This window comes from Mytilus californianus, unplaced genomic scaffold, assembly GCF_021869535.1.
Source record: "Mytilus californianus isolate M0D057914Y unplaced genomic scaffold, xbMytCali1.0.p SCAF_8, whole genome shotgun sequence".
In the NCBI taxonomy this organism is placed as follows: Eukaryota; Metazoa; Mollusca; class Bivalvia; order Mytilida; family Mytilidae; genus Mytilus; species Mytilus californianus.
The window spans coordinates 78,306,988-78,329,618 of NW_026262734.1; the positions used below are offsets into that span (position 1 = coordinate 78,306,988).

The following is a 22,631-nucleotide window of genomic DNA, read 5'->3' on the forward strand; positions in this document are numbered from 1 at the left end:
GTTGCATACGAAAATAGGTCGAAAAAAAATATTCCCTTGAATTTGACAGTTGTAGGTAATTGATCCTACATTTCATTGCAGTAAAACATTTCTGGGTCATAAACATATATCTTGGGTATTTCAAAGCACCATTATTTTTTTATTTGGGGTTTCTATAGAATATTTTGGAAACTTGAGGTTACATGGTTACTAAAGCTTGTATACAGGTTAAAAAAGGGGGAAAATTTGATTGGTTAACTTCCAGTGATGGTTATTTTCTTATATGCAATGAAATGTTATGTGAAATTTTTTCTATAGTACTGGACAGGATCAAACTTTACTCATGCCAAGTATTTCTTTATTTGAAACAAAGATAAATTCTGCACAATTTTTTGAAAAGTGCAAATTTAACAAAGACTAATAGGGGAAAATCAATGGTGGTATTACACCTAATATAGGAAGCTGTACATGCACCTTTGACCTTGTGAGTACTCTCATGTGTTAAAATTTCTTGCTATTTAAGTGAAATATTACTAATAATGAAATATTCTGAGTGGATTGAGTCTCCAAAACACATTTTATGAGAAAATTTCCTTGAAATAGGACTTTACCATGAATATTAGTTGACAGAATAAGCCATACTTAGAGTTTTGGGGAGCTTTTTCTTCTTTTTTCTTATATTCTGCTATACTAGAAAATTTTTCCTAAGAAATACTTTAATAAATATATAGTTTTAAGTAAATGAAATTATTATTAAAGCAGTAACAACAAATTATTCACCAAAAGAGAAGCTTTTTATGTCCCTCTCTGGAACGCGGCGTAAATTTAAGTTTTACGTAAGGACTTATTGAAACCTCCTTGGAGACAGTAAACTTTTTTACGGATAGTTCATTCAGCTTGAATACTTCAATTAATCATTTATTATAACATTTCTATCATAAATGAGTGAAAGTTACCCCAAAATTTTTATTTATTGGCCTATAAAGTAGAAATTTTGAGGAAATGAGAGGTATAAATGGACCAAAAGAGACCTTATAAGGAAGACAAAGAGGTCCATTGGTAGTATTTATCATCCTAAAGTCATCTTTTGTATCATATTCAACTGTTTGTAGGCAGATGAGATAAATATTTGATCATTTATTGGTCCACACTATATTCTATCATGATGCGGCTTGGTTTGGATTTTTCGAAGAAATTTAGCTCGAATCGCTGCAGATGTCGTCTTACATTATACTAGATTTTTCTCAAACTATTGAACTGATTATGACAAAACTTGACAGGAATGCTTGAAATAACCAGTATAACAAAGGAAAAAAGTCACATTCAGTTTATTTAACAAAAAAGTCTTCTTTAGGTGTAATACCACCAAATCATAGTACGTCACATCCGGTTGCATACGAAAATAGGTCGAAAAAAAATATTCCCTTGAATTTGACAGTTGTAGGTAATTGATCCTACATTTCATTGCAGTAAAACATTTCTGGGTCATAAACATATATCTTGGGTATTTCAAAGCACCATTATTTTTTTATTTGGGGTTTCTATAGAATATTTTGGAAACTTGAGGTTACATGGTTACTAAAGCTTGTATACAGGTTAAAAAAGGGGGAAAATTTGATTGGTTAACTTCCAGTGATGGTTATTTTCTTATATGCAATGAAATGTTATGTGAAATTTTTTCTATAGTACTGGACAGGATCAAACTTTACTCATGCCAAGTATTTCTTTATTTGAAACAAAGATAAATTCTGCACAATTTTTTGAAAAGTGCAAATTTAACAAAGACTAATAGGGGAAAATCAATGGTGGTATTACACCTATACGCCTGTTTAAAGGACGTATTATGGTATACTGTTGTCTGTCCGTCCGTCCGTCATCAACATGTCGGACATTAACTCAAAAACGCTTCAACCAATTTGCATAAAACTTTGGTGAATTGTTCATAGATATTGATGTGAGCTCCCTTTCGTTTTTTATAAAATTTAGATTTTATATTTTTGAGTTATGGGGTTTTATTCATTAAAAAAGGGGGGATTTTCCAGTTTTCGGACAATAACTCAAAAATGCTTTCACCAATTTGCAAGAAACTTTGGTCAATTGTTTATATCTATTGACATGAGCTCCCTTTTAATTTTTATAAATTTTAGATTATACGTTTTTGAGTTATTGGGTTTTATTCATTAAAAAAGGGGGGGATTTCCCAGTTTTCGGACAATAACTCAAAAATGCTTTCACCAATTTGCAAGAAACTTTGGTCAACTGTTTATATCTATTGACATGAGCTCCCTTTTGATTTTTATAAATTTTAGATTTTATGTTTCCAAGTTATGGAGTTTTATTCATTAAAAAAAAGGGGGGATTTTTCCAGTTTTCGGACAATAACTCTAAAATGCTTTCAGCAGTTCTCAAGAAACGTTAAAGAATTGTTTATATCTATTGATGTAAGCTTCCTTTCAAATTTTATAAATTTTAGATTTTACATTTCAGAGATGTGGGATTTTTATACAACCGCAAAAAATTTTGCAGCGGTATATTGGTATCATGTCGTCGTTGTCCGAAGACAGTTGGTTTCCGGACAATAATTTTAGTATAATTAAACAGAAATCTATGAAATTAAAACACAAGGTTTATAACCACAAAAGGAAGGTTGTGATTGATGTTGGGGTTTATGGTCCTAACAGTTTAGGAATTAGGGGCCAAAAAGGGGCCCAAATAAGCATTTTTCTAGTTCCCAGTCAATTACTTGTGGAACGGTATATGGATCTCTCTGAAATTATACCACAAGTTTCCATACCACAAAGGGATGGTTAGGATTTGCTTTGGGGGGGTTATGGCTCAAACCGTTTAGGAATTAGGGGCAAAAAAGGGGGAAAAACAAGGGTTTCCTGGTTAATGGAAAATTACTTAAGACAATTTAAAAGCAGTGTAAGGGAGGTAATCCAAACACAACGTTTTGATTACCTCCCTTACACTGCTTTCAAATTATGTATAAAGAAATGTTGTATTGTCTTGAGATGATTAGCTGTCAATTTATTTTTAAAAGTTACTATTAAGGAATATCAATTTTAGCCATGGTTATGTATGTCATTTTCTATTTTAAGACTTTTATGATGTATATAAATGGGTAATTATGGTTGCAAACTCCATTGGAATTTTGAATTGAGATTATGACCATATCTTGAGGCAAAGAATTTTTTTGGGGGAAAGGGGGGGGGGGGGGGGGGGGGGGTAAAAAGAAATTGTTGGGGTCATTTTTTCTCTTATCAGATTTCAGAAATTAAAAAGAAAAATTCTTCAAATATTATTTTTTTCGCTAAAAAAAGTGTGTGTGTGTGGGGGGTCAATATGCAACAGCATAGTGTATTGCACAAAAGCAAAAAAAAGGGGGGCTAAATTTTTTTTTTTTTTTTGTGGGGGGTCAATTTCGCAACAGCAAAGTGTATTGCACAAAAGCAAAAAATTGAATATAAATTCAAATCATATAACCAATTCTAAGTTCTTTGACTGCAGTTATTCTGTGTCAGAAACCTATTATGTGTCAAATATTTAATTACAATCCAAATTCAGACCTGTATCAAGCACGAATATTGTGTCCATTTTTCCCCAACTGTTCAGGGTTGGACCTCTGCGGTCGTATCCAGCTGCGCTTGGCGAAGCAATTAATTTTTATATGCTGAATCTAACCATGGAATTAGATTTTGGTTATTGGACCATAAAGTAGATTAGATGACCCATTTCAAATTTTTAAGTTATCTGACCTCATTTATTCTGTGTCAGAAATCTATAATGTGTCAAATATTTAATCAATATCCAAATTCAGAGCTGTATCAAGCTTGAATATTGTGTCCATACTTGCCCCAACTGTTCAGAGTTCGACCTCTGCGGTCGTATCAAGCTGCTCCAGGCGAAGTGCATTTTTCCAAGGTTTATTATCATTACATCATCATCATGATAGAAAACTTCTGCGACTAATTTCACAAAAAATCTTATGAGAAAAAATACTTGCAAGTCATGAACATTACAGTATAACTTACGTTCAATCTCATAAGAGCCCTATGACTTTAATGGTACTTAACCAAAAATATCTGGACTTAAACAATACATAACCAAAAATTCCCATAAATAAAATTGAGAATGGAAATTGGGAATGTGTCAAAGAGACAACAACCCGACCAAAGAGCAGAAAACAGCCCAAGGCCACCAATGGGTCTTCAAAACAGTGAGAAAATCCTACACCCAGAAGGGGGCTTCAGCTGGCCCCTAAACAAAAATTTGTACTAGTTAAGTGAAAATGGATGTCACACTAAACTCCGAAACATATAAATGAACTAAAATTAAAAACACATACAAGACTAACAAAGACCAGAGACCCCTGACTTGGAACAGGGGCAAAAATGTGGCAGGGTTAAACATGTTTTGTGAGATCTCAACCCTCCCCCTATACCTCAAGCCAATGTAGAATAAACAAACACACAGCAATAAAAATTATATGCACAGTAAAACTCAGTTTAAAAGGGGTCCGAGTCCGATGTCAGAATATACATGTATGAGCATGATGAGGGTAGATAGTCTTGAAACACAAATTATATATTTTTTTTGCCTTATAAACGGGGGAAAAACCTGATTTAACTGCCACCATTTGTTGAATAAACTCTTAGATTAAAGATGAAAGTTAACAACAGAAAACAATTTGATTATACATCTGTGTCTACATAGTTATAACTGAAAACATTATATTTCTGTTTCATCCTTGAAATCAATTAACCCTATATTGACATCATTTGAAAGTGAACAGACAAGTTTGTTTGAAAGACAATTATGTCAAAATGAAGGGGAAAAATCTATATTTATTTTAATCAAGTTTCATTTGGAATAGATATATATACAGATAGATATAAGACTTGTATTGAATTAGTGAGGTATAGAGATAGATTATATAAGACTTGTATTGAATTAGTGTTACTTTGACATTTTGAACAAACCTAAATAAGTAAGGAATTGATATTGCCTAAAGAAAAATTATAATAAAATATTACTGTCTGGACAATTTTTGTAAATATGTAAATGATTTGAAAGCAGTAAGCAATAGTAAGAGGAAGAAAAAAATGTTTGTGTGCTGCACAATGCACTGTTTTCCAAAAATTTACTAGTGAACAGGAATCCTGGCAATTAAAGTGAGCATCAAATGGAAATTGATATTTTTGTCATGCCTGTGACTTCAAAGTCAGGGAAAGCAAGACATATGGGTCTGTCCATTAAGCCATGACATAAAATGGGACATCATAGTTATATTTTAGAATGTGACACAGGTTGAAAAAAAAAATTGATTCAGAAAGAGGATATATACCAAAGCATCCACAAAAATACAACAGAAGATAGTTTGACTATTATAAAATTGATTCTGGACGCCTTCTTTTACCAATAAACATTTGTAACATATGTGACATGTCCAATATTCATTTAAAAAAATATAAGTTATGAAATCTTCTTCACTTTGAAAGCAGTGTCAACAATGCTAAGAAACAAAAGTAGATGTCATTTAAATTGCAACAATTAACCAAACGAAGATGGGACAATGATTTTTTTTTATTTCTCTATTATAGCATATCTGATTGATATTTTGGCAATTGATTTATTATTTGTAAAAAAATCCTCCCAAAAGTATTGCCATAAACTGACAATTTATATTTTACAAATGTAATGGAAATTATATTTGTAACACAGGTTTAATGAAATTATGAAGGAAAAAGGAAACAAAACTATTTTTTTCCAACATATGTGACTTGACATTTTGGCATCTGGTATAACATATGTGACTTTTTACAACATTTGTATTTAGCTTTTGATTTTTTCTAGATTCAGTTTAATTGTAAATGCTAATTAATTAAGTTTAGATATTTATCCTAGGATTAATAGTTTCTGCAATTCAATATTAAATGCATATTTATTATAATCTAGTATTTAATATCACTGTGAGACAATATTTATGATGTTCCACTTCCATTCTACAGTATTATAAGAGGCCCCATTCTGAAATTTGATAAATTATACACAAACAGGAAAAATCAATGCAAATGAAACACAATGTACATGATATAAGAATGTGGTAATCGGAGGAGCATTTTCCTGCTATGAACTAAAATACTTTCAATATTGTCAACAGTGTAAGAACCTAATTGAGAAACCTAATCTTGTAGCAAACGTTTTGATCAGTATAATAGAGAGGCGGAAGATACCAAAGGAAGAGTCAAACTCATAAGCCGAAAACAAACTGACAATGACATAGCAAAAAACAAACTGACAATGACATGGCAAAAAACAAACTGACAATGACATAGCAAAAAACAAACTGACAATGACATGGCAAAAAACAAACTGACAATGACATGGCAAAAAACAAACTGACAATGACATGGCAAAAAACAAACTGACAATAAAAACAAACTGACAATGACATAGCAAAAAACGAAAGAAGTTCAAAAACAAAACAACAGTCTACAAAACACAACATAAAAAACTAAAGACTAAGCAACATGAATCCAACCAAAAACGGGGGTGATCTCGGGCGCTTCCAAAGGGTAAGCAGATACTGCTCCACATGTGGTATCCGTTGTGTAGCTCATGTAAGTAGAAGCCCGGTGATAAGTCTAATTCGGTAGGTGACATTCATGAAAAAAGTGTGGTAATGACATTTGAAACATAACTGTCGTCATCTGTGAAACAGATATTCCATAACGGTCTACAACTCATGAGGGTGACCGTACAATTTTCCAAGGAATAATTTCAACTTCACCTTTTGGAACTCTTGCTTTAATAGCTTCCTTGTAAGCAGCAACCCTCTATCAAGGAAGTCATGATAGGAAATGCAAGCTCTGGAATATCGTATCAACTGGGAGATATGGTCTTCAAATGCGGGCGCTGCTGGAATGTTGCTACATAGAAATGGAAAGTTCACAATTTGGAAGCTGAAATCATCTTTTTTGTCTTAAAGTTTAGTTCTCAACCGACCTTCAATATCAACTTGCGGTTTATCAAATTTTTGTTTTTGTTTATAGTTTTGTACATAAATCAGGCCATTGGTTTTTTCATTTGAATTTTTTTTAAACTTTATCATTTTGGGTCCCTTTGCACCTTGCTATGCGGTGTGGGCTTTTGCTCTGTGTTGAAGCTGTAGGGTAAACTATAATTGCTATTAACTTCAACACCATTTGGTCTTTGGTGGAGAGTTGTCATATTGGCAATCATATATGCCACATCTTATTTTTATATGGCAACAAATGGTCTGTTTAAACAATTTTATTTTATCAATAACATGTGTGAATTTTGACAACATCACATATGTGCATTGCTTTTAGTTACATGAATAAAGTTGAAAATAAAGTCAAGATTCAATAAATTTTTTTAAAATTTTATTTATGAACCAAAGAAACAAATATTTCTATTTGTAAGTACCATCGGGATACGATAATCATCATATGTTCATACATGATTTTTGACAGCACCAGACCTTAGTGTATGTTCACATAAAAATAGTTCCATCATCACATATGTTACTATTAAGTGATAACAAATTATTTACACATTTTTCGGTACTGATCGAAATTCCAAGTTACAGACGAGGAATCAACACCAAGTTAAAAAAAACTATCAAAAAGAATTTTCTGCACGTATCCCGAAATTGGCAGTAACATATACAGTCTAAAACAATTGGGATGTTTGACTTTAAATATTATAGTCAAGAATCACAAACGAAAAAACTGTCAAACAGTCAAATCACAATCGTGCACATCCGCTAATGAGGTCCTCGTTGGTCTTAGCGTACTTTGGTATTTGGCAACAGACGTATATTCTTTGTTTTCAAGAACTACATATTTTTACAGGATATAGAAACCGGTATAAGACAATTCCTTCTCGATTTTGTGTACGTTCGTGATAAATTGTTCATATGTTATAATGCTGTGAAGTGTTGACAGACAAAGTACAATCGGCAAACCTCGGAAGATTCTGCTACCCTACGTTGTCATAATCGTATCCAGAATGAGGCAAGGATGATAACTTCCGATATAAGCCATTGTCCTAAATAATGACTTGTGTAAATAGTGGATAAAAATGAAAGTAATGTGCACGTTCGTTGTCCTTGATGTTGACGGACATTCGAAAGAAATGTTTTTCTTTCTTTTTTTTCCTCATACAAGAAATAACAGCGGCAATATAATCTAAATACAAATAGGTCAACTATAAACGTCTTTGTTTTCATACACATTAACTTTCAACTGACAGCTGTTGTGTGCATTATGAAAATTTTTCTGTAAATGTAAATTTGACGGAATGTAATCACATATGAACAGCATATAGAAATGTAAAAAATCACCCTTTTTCACAAATCAAATTCACAAAACAAGTAGTTTAAGACAAAAAAATACACTATTAAGAACTGAAATGAATAAAAACCATTCACCCTATATTTTTTCAACATATTTGTTTTTCATCTGATACTTGGTGATGTATTAATTGTCCCATTTTAAAAGGGTAAAAATGAGGCCTTTTTGAAATATAATCTTTATTATAAAAAAAAGTTGACAACCAACCAAAATATAATTATTCATACTACCTTTTCATTATATTAGCAACATGTTTGCCCATTTTGTAGCATTTAATTGCTCCTTATAAAAGAATATTATATGTTTTCCCTGCTATACCACTAAAGCACTGTGTGAATGGACTGACCCATATGTATTGCTTTACCGGCGACGGTACCGGAGGATGTGTCAACAATTGTTAAGTTTTGTGATTATGTCAGTTTGATAGGAACCACTTGTGATAGATCAAATATATTTTCTATAAAGTTGCATTCCTATCAGTACATATCAGTTTGTCAGCTCTTTAGAGGCCCTGCCCCATAGGGCATTGTCCAGTCACTTTCAATTAATATAAGCAATTTTCAATGTTAAGTTTTCTGCTTAAGTTAGTTTGATAGGAACTAATTGTGATAGAGCAATGATGTTTTCTATAAAGTTGCATTACTATCAGTACAAATAAGTTTGATGACTATTTCAAGGTCCTGCCTCCTAGGTCATGGTCTAGCAATTTTGAATTGTTGCAATGTTGCTGTCTATCAGATTGTCTTTTTTTGAATTTTCTGCAGACAGATGAGACATATCTCTGTGTCAACAGTTTATTTAGCTCAACATTTAACTAATTAAGTTACTTCATAAAAAAGCTTTAATGAGAAAGAGTAATCAAGGTACTGTTCAGATTGATGATGGTCAGACCTATACAGAAATGTTAACGAGCATGTGCAGATTTGCAATCGGGGTATGGCATTTTCAAGATGGCCGCCGTTACCATGGAAACAGCAAAAATGTCCAAAATTTCAAAATGCTCCAAACTTAATGAAACTTTACAACAATGTTAATTGGCATGTGTAAATGCGCTCTTTGACTTTGTAATTTTCAAAATAGCTGCCGTTACCCTGGCAATGGGGGACGAGGGTGCCATAAATGCAAGAAAGAAAATCTTAATCAATAAGATGCTTTAAATCAGATTTAAAATATGCAGCTACTAGCTGTGTGATGATTTCCTTCTGTATTTGGGGGTAACAGTGGAGGGGTTGAAGTTATATTCTGATGGATTTTTAATACATGTAGTAAACATGTTGATATGGTACCAAAATAAATTTGTAAACAGCTTGTATTTGGGCAAAACGTAAGATTTATAACTTTGGCAATAAATTGATCTTGTTTCTTTTTCAGATTATCAATATTCAAGACATTCTCAGAGCACCAACAATAGAAGATATGAAAGATGTGTATCCTTTTCAGTTTTTGATAAATTTTCTACATGTTAGATTGATTAATTTATTATTGGTATTTAATGCCACTTTCAGCACTCTTGGCTATATCCTGGTGGCCAGTTTTATATTGTGGATTAAGCCTGAGTTACTGGAGAGCACCACCATCCTTCTGCATTAAAAAAAAATGGCAATCCTAAATTATTAAGGTCAGACAAAAACACATGTCAAAAGGGTGGGGGATGGGGAGGGTTTAAATATACAGGCAAGTGATCATTGTAGATGGAATTCTTAGACCACTTGGATGCTTGGGCCCTACCTGTAAGAAAAAGAAGTTCAGCAAAACTAAAAAGTTTTGCAGTGCATGTTTCATGTTTTATTCTCAAAATGAGTATAGGTGTTATAACCCTCACTGAAATTTGTTACACAAATTATTCGGTCTTCATGCATAGACATCAATATCTAATGCAGCACTCTTTTATCGTGTACATTATTTTATAATTGAAACAGAAACTTATCATTATTGTTTTGTTACAGCATATTTTTTGAAATCGATAAAAGCACTGAAATTAGAACATATGATTAATTCATTTGTTAAAGTAGTTTACGTAAAAAACGTAATTGGATATTTTTGATTAAAAGAAAGTGGTAAAGAAAACATCAGAAGAAATTAGCTAAATAAAATAAATAATAAGTTGCAGTCTTACATGCTAGTCAATAATTCTGTAATTGTGCTATGATAATTTGCTCCATCCACTTGGAAAACAGGGGCAATATGGTTAAGAGCCTCTTTAGAGGTAGCTATCAAGAAAATTACATCTTTAGTTTATATGTTGGTTTAATTATGTGTTAATTGCAGGTTGGTTTGCTATTAAGAAAGTTGTCTGAGCATTCATGTACATTACGACACAGCTGGATTTGTAATTTTCATCTTCGTCCAATCTTTAAATTTAACCTATAGAAAATTGTGTCAAAACATTGAATTGATACAAAATCCTAACTCATTTAATTCGGCTGGATCTTCAAACTCAAATATAACCTCAGATAGTGTCAAATTATTCAATTGATACAAAAGCCTAACTCATTTTTCAATGGTATTGCATATGCAAGTCTTAGGATGAAAATAAGAAATTGTCCAGAGGCAGGTATAGGGATATAGGTTGGGGAAGGGTGGTTTAGTGGGGGGCTTAGAGAGCTACATATATTGCTAATGTGTAGACCTTAAACAAGTTCAAGTCCTAACGTTTCTTTGATGGGTGTAAAAAATGTTTAGTCTAAGTTTCTTAAATTGGGGGCTATTGAAACATCGATCTCATAAATTAAACATTATGAAAAAAAAACCATTATAAACTGAGGTAAAAGCATGCCCAAACTTAAACATTATAATTTGTACTGCTACCAGTAATACTTTAGTTTCTCGAACTCGTATATCATGGGGGGTTTGGAAGAACCTGTCTAAAAAAAAAGATTTTCGTAAAAACTATTCAAGTAGAGATTCAGATTGAAGTCAGAGCGTCAAAAACCTCAAGTAGCCTGTCCTCCCTCAGAGACATCCTGACTAAGGAACTGACTTATATATATATATAAATTAGAAAATTGAAGCATAAAAATTAAGTCCTTTGAGTACATTTGTGGCTTTGGCCTTTATCATGTTCGTCTGTTTTATGGAAATTAGACAGATTAATGTTGACACTGAGTCCATTTATAGTTTTAAATTTTCATATTGATTTGCTTAAATGGTAGATGGAACATGGCTGAAATCTAAAACAGATGATCATCATTCTAATGTCATTAAAAGTGACATTTTATGATGCCTGGCAGTTGTTTGTGACAAATTTAACTTCAATGCATGTTTGTTTATTATCATCATAAAAGTGCACAGTACCTTTTGTAGACACTGATTAAATAAAACACTTGAGGGACTTTCTTTCTGAGAAATTTTAATTGCATTGAATTAAAATCCTAGAAAACCCTAGAAATGTTCTCTGTACTCATGGTCCTAATGTAATTTCCTATTGAAAATGGAAAGAAGTATTTTCAGCACCACCAAAAGTTGTCAATTCTTGTTTCTTGGCTGCAACTGCAACGTTAACAAGACTATTTTGGTTTTCTATAGCTGTCTACTCTTACAGTTTGAAACTAGCACCTCATTAGCTACTTGTTGCGTCCCATTTTTTTATACAGTTCATCAAGAGTACTAGTAATTTTTCAGGTATAAATATGTAACAGTGTTAAGTCAGATTGGGGAAAATAACAAGTCAATGTCTGACAGTGGACAATTCTAAATTTTCTATAGGTTTGGTTTAAAGGTAGATAGGTTATTTGAACCACAAAATTGCTAACCCTTGAAAACAGAAGTCAGACTACCAAACTTAGATTCCATGAACAAACATGTAGTATTTATCACAACTTTTTAGACTTGGTAGGGTGGATTATGAAAATGAAATATTGCATAGACACCTTTCTTTTGTTGGAACACTAAGTTAACCGCATGCTGATTTTTTGTGTCTTTGGTTTGACATATGCCCCACATGTCCTGTTATTCAGAGTTGTAATATTTCAGTAGACAGAATCATGAGAATTAGATATAATAAAAGAAAATTTTAAGGTTTTTATACGACCGCAAAAAAATTTTTGTGGTCGTATATTGGTATGACGTTGGCGTCGTCGTCGTCGTCGTCCGGCGTCGTCCGAAGACACATTGGTTTTCGCACTCTAACTTTAGTTTATTGAATGGATCTCTATGAAATTTTACCACAAGGTTCAATACCACAAAAGGAAGGTTAAGATTGATTTTGGGGGTTATGGTACCAACAGTAAAGGAATTAGGGGCCAAAAAGGGGCCAAAAATAAGCATTTTTGTAACTTCCAGACATAACTTGTGTGTGAGTGTATGGATCTCTCTGACATTGTACCACAAGGTTCCATATCACAAAAGGAATGCTGGATATTGATTTTTGGGGTAATTGCCTCAAAATTGTAGGAATTAGGGGCCAAAAAAGGCAAAAAACAAGCATTTTTCTAGTTTCATGACAATAACTTGTGTGTAAGTGTATGGATCTTTCTGAAATTGTACTACAAGGTTCAATATCACAAAGGGAAAGCTGGAATTGAGTTTGGGAGTAATTGCCGAAACGTTAAGGAATTGGGGGCCAAAAAGGGGCCAAAAATAAGCATGTTTCTAGTTTCCAGACAATAACTTGTGTTCAAGTGTATGGATCTCTCTGAAATTGTACTGCAAGGTACCATACCACAAAGGAAAGGCTGGGATTGATGATGGGGGTAATTGCCTCAATATTTTAGGAATTAGGGGCCAAAAAGGGGCAAAAAACAAGCATTTTTCTAGTTTCAAGACAATAACTTGTGTGTAAGTGTATGGATCTTTCTGAAATTGTACTACAAGGTTCCATATCACAAAGGGAAAGCTGGGTTTGAGTTTGGGGGTAATTGCCATAAATGTTTAGGAATTTGGGGCCAAAAAGGGGCCAAAAAACACATTTTTAGCTCACCTGACCTGAAAGGTCAAGTGAGCTTTTCTCATCACTTTGCGTCCGTCGTCCGTCGTCCGTCGTCCGTCGTCCGTAAACTTTTACAAAAATCTTCTCCTCTGAAACTACTGGGCCAAATTTAACCAAACTTGGCCACAATCATCATTGGGGTATCTAGTTTTAAAAATGTGTGGCGTGACCCGGTCAACCAACCAAGATGGCCGCCACGGCTAAAAATAGAACATAGGGGTAAAATGCAGTTTTTAGCTTATAACTCTAAAACCAAAGCATTAAGAGCAAATCTGACATGGGGTAAAATTGTTCATCAGGTCAAGATCTATCGGCCCTGAAATTTTCAGATGAATCGGACAACCCGTTATTGGGTTGCTGCCCCTGAATTGGTAATTTTAAGGAAATTTTGCTGTTTTTGGTTATTATCTTGAATATTATTATAGATAGAGATAAACTGTAAACAGCAATAATGTTCAGCAAAGTAAGATTTACAAATAAGTCAATATAACCGAAATGGTCAGTTGACCCCTTTAGGAGTAATTGCCCTTTATAGTCAATTTTTAACCATTTTTCGTAAATCTTAGTAATCTTTTACAAAAATCTTCTCCTCTGAAACAACTGGGCCAAATTAAACCAAACTTGGCCACAATCATCACTGGGGTATCTAGTTTAAAAAATGTGTGGCGTGACCCGGCCAACCAACCAAGATGGCCGCCACAGCTAAAAATAAAACATAGGGGTAAAATGCAGTTTTTATACGACCGCAAAAATTGAAAATTTTTTGGTCGTATATTGGTATGACGTTGGCGTCGTCGTCGTCGTCGTTGTCGTCGTCGTCGTCGTCTGGCGTCGTCCGGCGTCGTCCGAAGACACATTGGTTTTCGCACTCTAACTTTAGTTTAAGTGAATGGATCTCCATGAAATTTTACCATAAGGTTCAATACCACGAAAGGAAGGTTGGGATTGATTTTGGGGGTTATGGTACCAACAGTTAAGGAATTAGGGGCCAAAAAGGGGCCAAAAATAAGCATTTTTGTAACTTCCAGACAATAACTTGTGTGTAAGTGTATGGATCTCTCTGACATTGTACCACAAGGTTCCATATCACAAAGGGAAGGCTGTAATTGATTTTGGGGGTAATTGCCTCAAAATTTTAGGAATTAGGGGCCAAAAAAGGGGCAAAAAACAAGCATTTTTCTAGTTTCATGACAATAACTTGTGTGTAAGTGTTTGGATATTTCTGAAATTGTACTACAAGGTTCCATATCACAAAGGGAAAGCTGGAATTGAGTTTGGGGGTAATTGCCCGAAAGGTTTAGGAATTGGGGGCCAAAAAGGGGCCAAAAATAAGCATTTTTCTAGTTTCCAGACAATAACTTGTGTTCAAGTGTATGGATCTCTCTAAAATTGTACTGCAAGGTACCATACCACAAAGGGAAGGCTGGGATTGAGTTTGGGGGTGATGAATCATAAGGGGGTTCAAAAAATTTGGGGGGGGGGATTTTTTTTTTTTTTTTTTTTTCTTTTTTTCCTTTTTTTTTTCTTTTAAAATTTTCCATTTTAAGTTGGTTATTTCTGATTAATATTTAAAAGCAAATAATAATGATATGGTAGGAGATACACACCAAACAGGATGTGTAAATTATTATATAATAAGTATTGTGCAATAGCAAGAAATTTTCAATTGCACAGTATTGCACAATTGCAAGAAATCTTCAATTGCACAGTATTGCGCAATAGCAAGAAATCTTCAATTGCACAGTATTGCGCAATAGCAAGAAATATCCAATAGCACAATATTGCGCAATAGCAAGAAATTGTCAATTGTACAGTATTGCACAATAGCAAGAAATATTCAATTGCACAGTATTGTGCAAAAGAAGATACTTCGTATAAATTGCTTATTTCTTGATCAATTTCAATGGGGTTTTATTCTTGAATTCTTGGGGTTCTTTAATATGCTGAATCTAACCGTGTATTAAGTTTTTGGATTTTGGGCCCCGTTTTTAAATTGGTCCACATTGAGGTCCAAAAGGGTCCAAAATTTAACTTTGTTTGATTTCATCAAAAATTGAATTATTGGGGTTCTTTGATATGCCGAATCTAACCGTGTATTTAGATTCTTAATTTTTGGTTCCGTTTTCAAATTGGTCTACATTAAGATCAAAAGGGTCCAAAATTAAACTTAGTTTGATTTTAACAAAAATTGAATTTTTAGGGTTCTTTGATATGCTGAATCTAAACATGTATTTAGATTTTTGATTATGGGCCCAGTTTTCAAGTTGGTCCAAATCGGGGTCCAAAATTAAACTTTGTTTGATTTCAACAAAAATTGAATATATGGGGTTCTTTGATATGCTGTATCTAACCATGTATTTAGATTTTTGATTTTTGGGCCCCCTTATCAACTTTGTCCACATTGAGGTCAAAAGGGTCCAAAATTAAACTTTGTTTGATTTCATCAAAAATTGAATTCTTGGGGTTCTTTGATATGCTGAATCTAACCATGTATTTAGATTTTTTATTTGTGGACCCGCTATCAAATTGGTTCATATTGAGGTCAAAAGGGTCCAAAATTAAACTTTGTTTGATTTCATCAAAAATTGAATTATTGGGGTTCTTTGATATGCCAAATCTAACCGTGTATTTAGATTTTTAATTTTGGGTCCCGTTTTCAAATTGGTCTACATTAAGGGTCCAAAATTAAACTTAGTTTGATTTTAACAAAAATTGAATTCTTGGGGTTCTTTGATATGCTGAATCTAAACATGTGTTTTGATTTTTGATTATGGGCCCAGTTTTCAAGTTGGTCCAAGTTGGGGTCCAAAATTAAACTTTGTTTGATTTCAACAAAAATTGAATATATGGGGTTCTTTGATATGCTGAATCTAAACATGTATTTAGATTTTAGATTTTTGGCCCAGTTTTCAAGTTGGTCCAAATTGGGGTCCAAAATTAAACTTTGTTTGATTTCAACAAAAATTTAATATATGGGGTTCTTTGATATGCTGAATCTTACCATGTATTTAGATTTTTTATTTGTGGGCCCACTATCAAATTGGTTCATATTGAGGTCAAAAGGGTCCAAAATTAAACATTGTTTGATTTCGTCAAAAATTTAATTATTGGGGTTCTTTGATATGCCAAATCTAACCGTGTATTTAGATTTTTAATTTTGGGTCCCGTTTTTTAAATTGGTCTACATTGAGGTCCAAAGGGTCCAAAATTAAATTTAGTTTGATTTTAACAAAAATTGAATTTTTGGGGTTCTTTGATATGCTGAATCTAAACATGTGTTTAGATTTTTGATTATGGGACCAGTTTTCAAGTTGGTCCAAGTTGGGGTCCAAAATTAAACTTTGTTTGATTTCAACAAAAATTGAATATATGGGGTTCTTTGATATGCTGAATCTAACCATGTATTTAGATTTTAGATTTTTGGCCCAGTTTTCAAGTTGGTCCAAATTGGGGTCCAAAATTAAACTTTGTTTGATTTCAACAAAAATTGAATATATGGGGTTCTTTGATATGCTGAATCTTACCATGTATTTAGATTTTTTATTTTGTGGGCCCGCTATCAAATTGGTTCATATTGAGGTCAAAAGGGTCCAAAATTAAACTTTGTTTGATTTCATCAAAAATTGAATTATTGGGGTTCTTTGATATGCCAAATCTAACCGTGTTTTTCGATTTTTAATTTTGGGTCCCGTTTTTTTAAATTGGTCTACATTAAGGTCCAAAGGGTCCAAAATTAAACTTAGTTTGATTTTAACAAAAATTGAATTCTTGGGGTACTTTGATATGCTGAATCTAAACATGTGTTTAGATTTTTGATTATGGGACCAGTTTTCAAGTTTGTCCAAGTTGGGGTCCAAAATTAAACTTTGTTTGATTTCAACAAAAATTGAATATATGGGGTTCTTTGATATGCTGAATCTAGCCATGTATTTTGATTTTGGACATTGGATAGGTAAATTAAAAAAATTGAAGTTCTTAGACCACATTCTTTCTGTGTCAGAAACCTATGCTGTGTCAAATATTTAATCACAATCCAAATTCAGAGCTGTATCAAGCTTGAATGTTGTGTCCATACTTGCCCCAACTGTTCAGGGTTCGACCTCTGCGGTCGTATCAAGCTGCGCCCAGCGAAGCATTTTATTGGCTTATAACTCAAAAACCAAAGCATTTAGAGCAAATCTGACATGAAGTAAAATTGTTTATCAGGTCAAGATCTATCTGCCCTGAAATTTTCAGATGAATCGAACAACCTGTTGTTGGGTTGCTGCCCCTGAATTGGTAATTTTAAGGAAATTTTGCTGTTTTTGGTTATTATCTTGAATATTATTATAGATAGAGATAAACTGTAAACAGCAATAATGTTCAGCAAAGTAAGATTAACAAATAAGTCAACATGACTGAAATGGTCAGTTGACCCCTTTAGGAGTTATTGCCCTTTATAGTCAATTTTTAACAATTTTTCGTAAATCTTAGTAATCTTTTACAAAAATCTTCTCCTCTGAAACTCCGTGGCCAAATTAAACCATACTTGGCCACAATCATCATTTGGTTATTTAGTTTTAAAAATGTGTGGCGTGACCTGGTCAACCAACCAAGATGGCCGCCACGGCTAAAAATAGAACATAGGGGTAAAATTCAGTTTTTGGCTTTTAACTCAAAAACCAAAGCATTTAAAGCAAATCTGACATGAAGTAAAATTGTTTATCAGGTCAAGATCTATCTGCCCTGAAATTTTCAGATGAATCGGACAACCCGTTATTGGGTTGCTGCCCCTGAATTGGTAATTTTGAGGAAATTTTGCTGTTTTTGGTTATTATTTTGAATATTATTATAGATAGAGATAAACTGTAAACAGCAATAATGTTCAGCAAAGTAAGATTTACAAATAAGTCAATATAACCGAAATGGTCAGTTGACCCCTTTAGGAGTAATTGCCCTTTATAGTCAATTTTTAACCATTTTTCGTAAATCTTAGTAATCTTTTACAAAAATCTTCTCCTCTGAAACAACTGGGCCAAATTAAACCAAACTTGGCCACAATCATCATTTGGTTATCTAGTTTTGACAATGTGTGGCGTGACCTGGTCAACCAACCAAGATGGCCGCCACGGCTAAAAATAGAACATAGGGGTAAAATTCAGTTTTTAGCTTTTAACTCAAAAACCAAAGCATTTAAAGCAAATCTGACATGAAGTAAAATTGTTTATCAGGTCAAGATTTATCTGCCCTGAAATTTTCAGATGAATCGGACAACCCGTTGTTGGGTTGCTGCCCCTGAATTGGTAATTTTAAGGTGATTTTGCTGTTTTTGGTTATTATCTTGAATATTATTATAGATAGAGATAAACTGTAAAAAACAATAAATGTCGGCAAAGTAAGATCTACAAATAAGTCAACATGACCGAAATTGTCAGTTGACCCCTTTTGGAGTTATTGCCCTTTATAGTCAATTTTTAACCATTTTTTCGTAAATCTTAGTAATCTTTTACAAAAATCTTCTCCTCTGAAACTACTGGGCCAAGTTAATTATAGATAGAGATAATTGTAAGCAGGAAAAATGTTCAGTAAATTAAGATGTACAAACACATCACCATCACCAAAACACAATTTTGACATGAATCCATCTGCGTCCTTTGTTTAATATTCACATAGACCAAGGTGAGCGACACAGGCTCTTTAGAGCCTCTAGTTCTAGTTTTCAGACAATAACTTGTGTTCAAGTGTATGGATCTCTCTAAAATTGTACTGCAAGGTACCATACCACAAAGGGAAGGCTGGGATTGAGTTTGGGGGTGATGAATCATAAGGGGGTTCAAAAAATTGGGGGGGGGGGATTTTTTTTTTGTTTCCTTTTTTTTTTCTTTTAAAATTTTCCATTTTAAGTTGGTTATTTCTGATTTATATTTAAAAGCAAATAATAATGATATGGTAGGAGATACACACCAAACAGGATGTGTAAATTATTATATAATAAGTATTGTGCAATAGCAAGAAATTTTCAATTGCACAGTATTGCACAATAACTAAGAAATCTTCAATTGCACAGTATTGCGCAATAGCAAGAAATCTTCAATTGCACAGTATTGCGCAATAGCAAGAAATATCCAATAGCACAATATTGCACAATAGCAAGAAATTGTCAATTGTACAGTATTGCGCATTAGCAAGAAATATTTAATTGCACAGTATTGTGCAAAAGAAGATACTTCGTATAAATTGCTTATTTCTTGACCAATTTCAATGGGGTTTTATTCTTGAATTCTTGGGGTTCTTTAATATGCTGAATCTAACCGTGTATTTAGTTTTTGGATTTTGTGCCCTGTTTTTAAATTGGTCCACATTGAGGTCCAAAGGGTCCAAAATTAAACTTTGTTTGATTTCATCAAAAATTGAATTATAGGGGTTCTTTGATATGCCGAATCTAACCGTGTATTTAGATTCTTAATTTTTGGTTCCGTTTTCAAATTGGTCTACATTAAGGTCCAAAGGATCCAAAATGAAACTTAGTTTGATTTTAACAAAAATTGAATTCTTAGGGTTCTTTGATATGCTGAATCTAAACATGTACTTAGATTTTTGATTATGGGCCCAGTTTTCAAGTTGGTCCAAATCGGGGTCCAAAATTAAACTTTGTTTGATTTCAACAAAAATTGAATATATGGGGTTCTTTGATATGCTGAATCTAACCATGTATTTAGATTTTTGATTTTTGGGCCCCGTTATCAACTTTGTCCACATTGAGGTCAAAAGGGTCCAAAATTAAACTTTGTTTGATTTCATCAAAAATTGAATTCTTGGGGTTCTTTGATATGCTGAATCTAACCATGTATTTAGATTTTGGATATTGGACCATAATAGGTGAATGTCCAATTTAAAATTTTTAAGTTCTTAGACTACATTCATTCTGTGTCAGAAACCTATGCTGTGTCAAATATTTAATCACAATCCAAATGCAAAGCTGTATCAAGCTTGAATGTTGTGTCCATACTTGCCCCAACTGTTCAGGGTTCGACCTCTGCGGTCGTATCAAGCTGCGCCCTGCGGAGCATTTTATTTGTTTAGAGGCTTGGAAAATTGAGACTACTTCATCAATCATAGCCTTAAAAGGTTATTAATTCATAGAAATTAGGCTACCTTCATAGTGCATGACCCATGTTTAGAATTTTGATATAAGAAAATAAAAAAACAAGTGATCATTTCACTTCCGTAATTTGTAAAAAGATTTTGATCGACAGATCAAGTCTAATGGACATCTGAAGAGTCTTGACACAAAGCCTATTATTCCAGGAATTTATGACATCACATTAGACTATATAAGAAACAAAGGAAATTGATCACTAATTGACAATTATTGTCCAAACCTTATTGCTATCATCGTCTTACAAGGAAAGATGCTTATTGTTAATGTCTTGTGATGTTGAGTATGAAAAAAAACCTTCAAGGCAATTTACATAGATTTTTATTCCAGGTTCTATAGAATGTTTGCTAAAAGCCTGTATGTTTTACATGCAGCATGAACTGTCATTAGGGTCCAAATGGTGTTTTTATCTCGCCTGCCCAAAGGACCATGAGAGCTAATGCCATTTCTTGGCGTCCGTCGTCATCGTAAACTTTTTTAAAGATCTTCTCTGAAACTAATAAACCTATTTCAACCAAACTTTTGGTTAATGATACTTATGGTATCTAATGTGAAATTTGTGTTTTTTAATCTGTTCAGTCAACAAACATTGTCAACAAGGCTAAGAATAGAGCATAGGGGTAAAATGCAGTTTTTGGCTTATATCTCAAAAACTTAAACAGTAAGAGTAAAACTTACAGAGGCAAAAATGATCAGCAGGCCAAGATCTATGTGAGAGGAAATTTCAGATGAATCAGACAACCTAATTTTGAGTTTTTGCCCTGGAAATAATAATTTTAATGAAATTTCCCAGTTTTCGGTTATCTTGAAAACTGTTACAGATGAATAGAAAATTTATGCAGCAAAAATGTTCAGCAAAGTAAGATCTAGCAATAAGTTTAAGACCGAAACTGTCAATGATGCCTTATAGGAGTTATTGTCATTTAACAGATAATTTTTTTCAATTTGTTTAGTTTTCACAGAAACTATGATAAATAGACATAAACTTCAAACAAGAAAAATATTCAGCTAAGTAAGACCTACAAATAGGTCAACATGACCTAAATTGTCAATTGATCCTTTATACATGTTATATAGGAGTTATATTTCCCTTGAAAGATGATTTTTTTCCATTTTTTTTTTGTTTTTTACAGAAACTATTATAGATGGAGAGAATGTGTTAAAGGCATGTTTGAACATGCGTAAATATACATTTAAACAGCAAAATAATCATTGATGCAAGATCTACACAAAAAATTACAGGTGAGCGATTCAGGCTCTTAATTAGGAATCTTTTGCTTTAAAATTATTTACCACATGCCAAGTTAGTGTACGTGTTCTCCAAACAATTTCATATAGCATCCTGATAAGGGATTTTGAAATACCTTCTTGTTTGCCTAAATATTATACATTTGACATACCTGAAGAACAGGTATGCCTTGCTGTAAATAATTTTTCAATATTTAAGATAAATTTGTGAAATAGTTTTGCTTGGAATGCAGTGACCACCATGAAATTAATTGGGTTCACACAGTCTGCATCTTTAGCCACTAGTCTGATGCCCCAGATGAGAAAAATTCTATTTTGATTAGTAAGATTTTGCCAAACTTTGTTTATTTTTTTAGACACATAAGAAAAATGATAGAATGTTGGTCTTCGGACAAGTAGTTGGAGAAGATTTTGGTGCAGATTGTTCTAAGTGATATTGTTGGTTGTTTCTGTATGTGCTGTAGGTTTCTTTCTAGTCCTTTATCAGTCTTCACAATTGATATTTGAATCTAAAGGCCCGAAGCTGAATTTTAAGAAAATTTCAGTTAGATCATATTGGCCTGTTGAGATGATTCTTACAGGCCCGACAGAAGTTTTACAAGCCTGGGCTGGTGGGTCTGTGGTTGAGTGTGAAGACTGCTATATTATTTTAGAATTTCATTAAAAAACGAGGAATAATTTTGAACTCTGGAAAATTGATAAAAAATGTATGATGAAAACTAACCCAACGAAAGAGAGTTGGGTAGCCATGTGCTCATGGCAAAGGTTTAGGGATACTTTCAATGATATTTTAGTATGAACTAACTACACCCCCCAAACCCCCACCCCCAAGCAATGCATGCCTTCAAATTCTTGTTTGCCTAAAGTTATTAGGGATAAATGAATTAAATTAAAAAAACATGCAAAAATGCAAAATATAAATCACGGGAAAATCATCATGGGAAGAAAAGCTTAGGGA

The 22,631-nt window shown here is 33.1% G+C and overlaps 1 protein-coding gene across 1 annotated transcript in view; it reads left to right on the plus strand.

Moving 5' to 3' along the window:
• LOC127712766 (mitogen-activated protein kinase 1-like) overlaps positions 1-22,631 on the plus strand; it is an 85,016-nt gene that overhangs the window by 22,589 nt on the left and 39,796 nt on the right. The window contains exon 3 of the mRNA XM_052219386.1: positions 9,732-9,787. Within this exon, the coding sequence (XP_052075346.1) occupies positions 9,732-9,787 (56 nt within the window). The remainder of the gene's footprint in view (positions 1-9,731; positions 9,788-22,631) is intronic.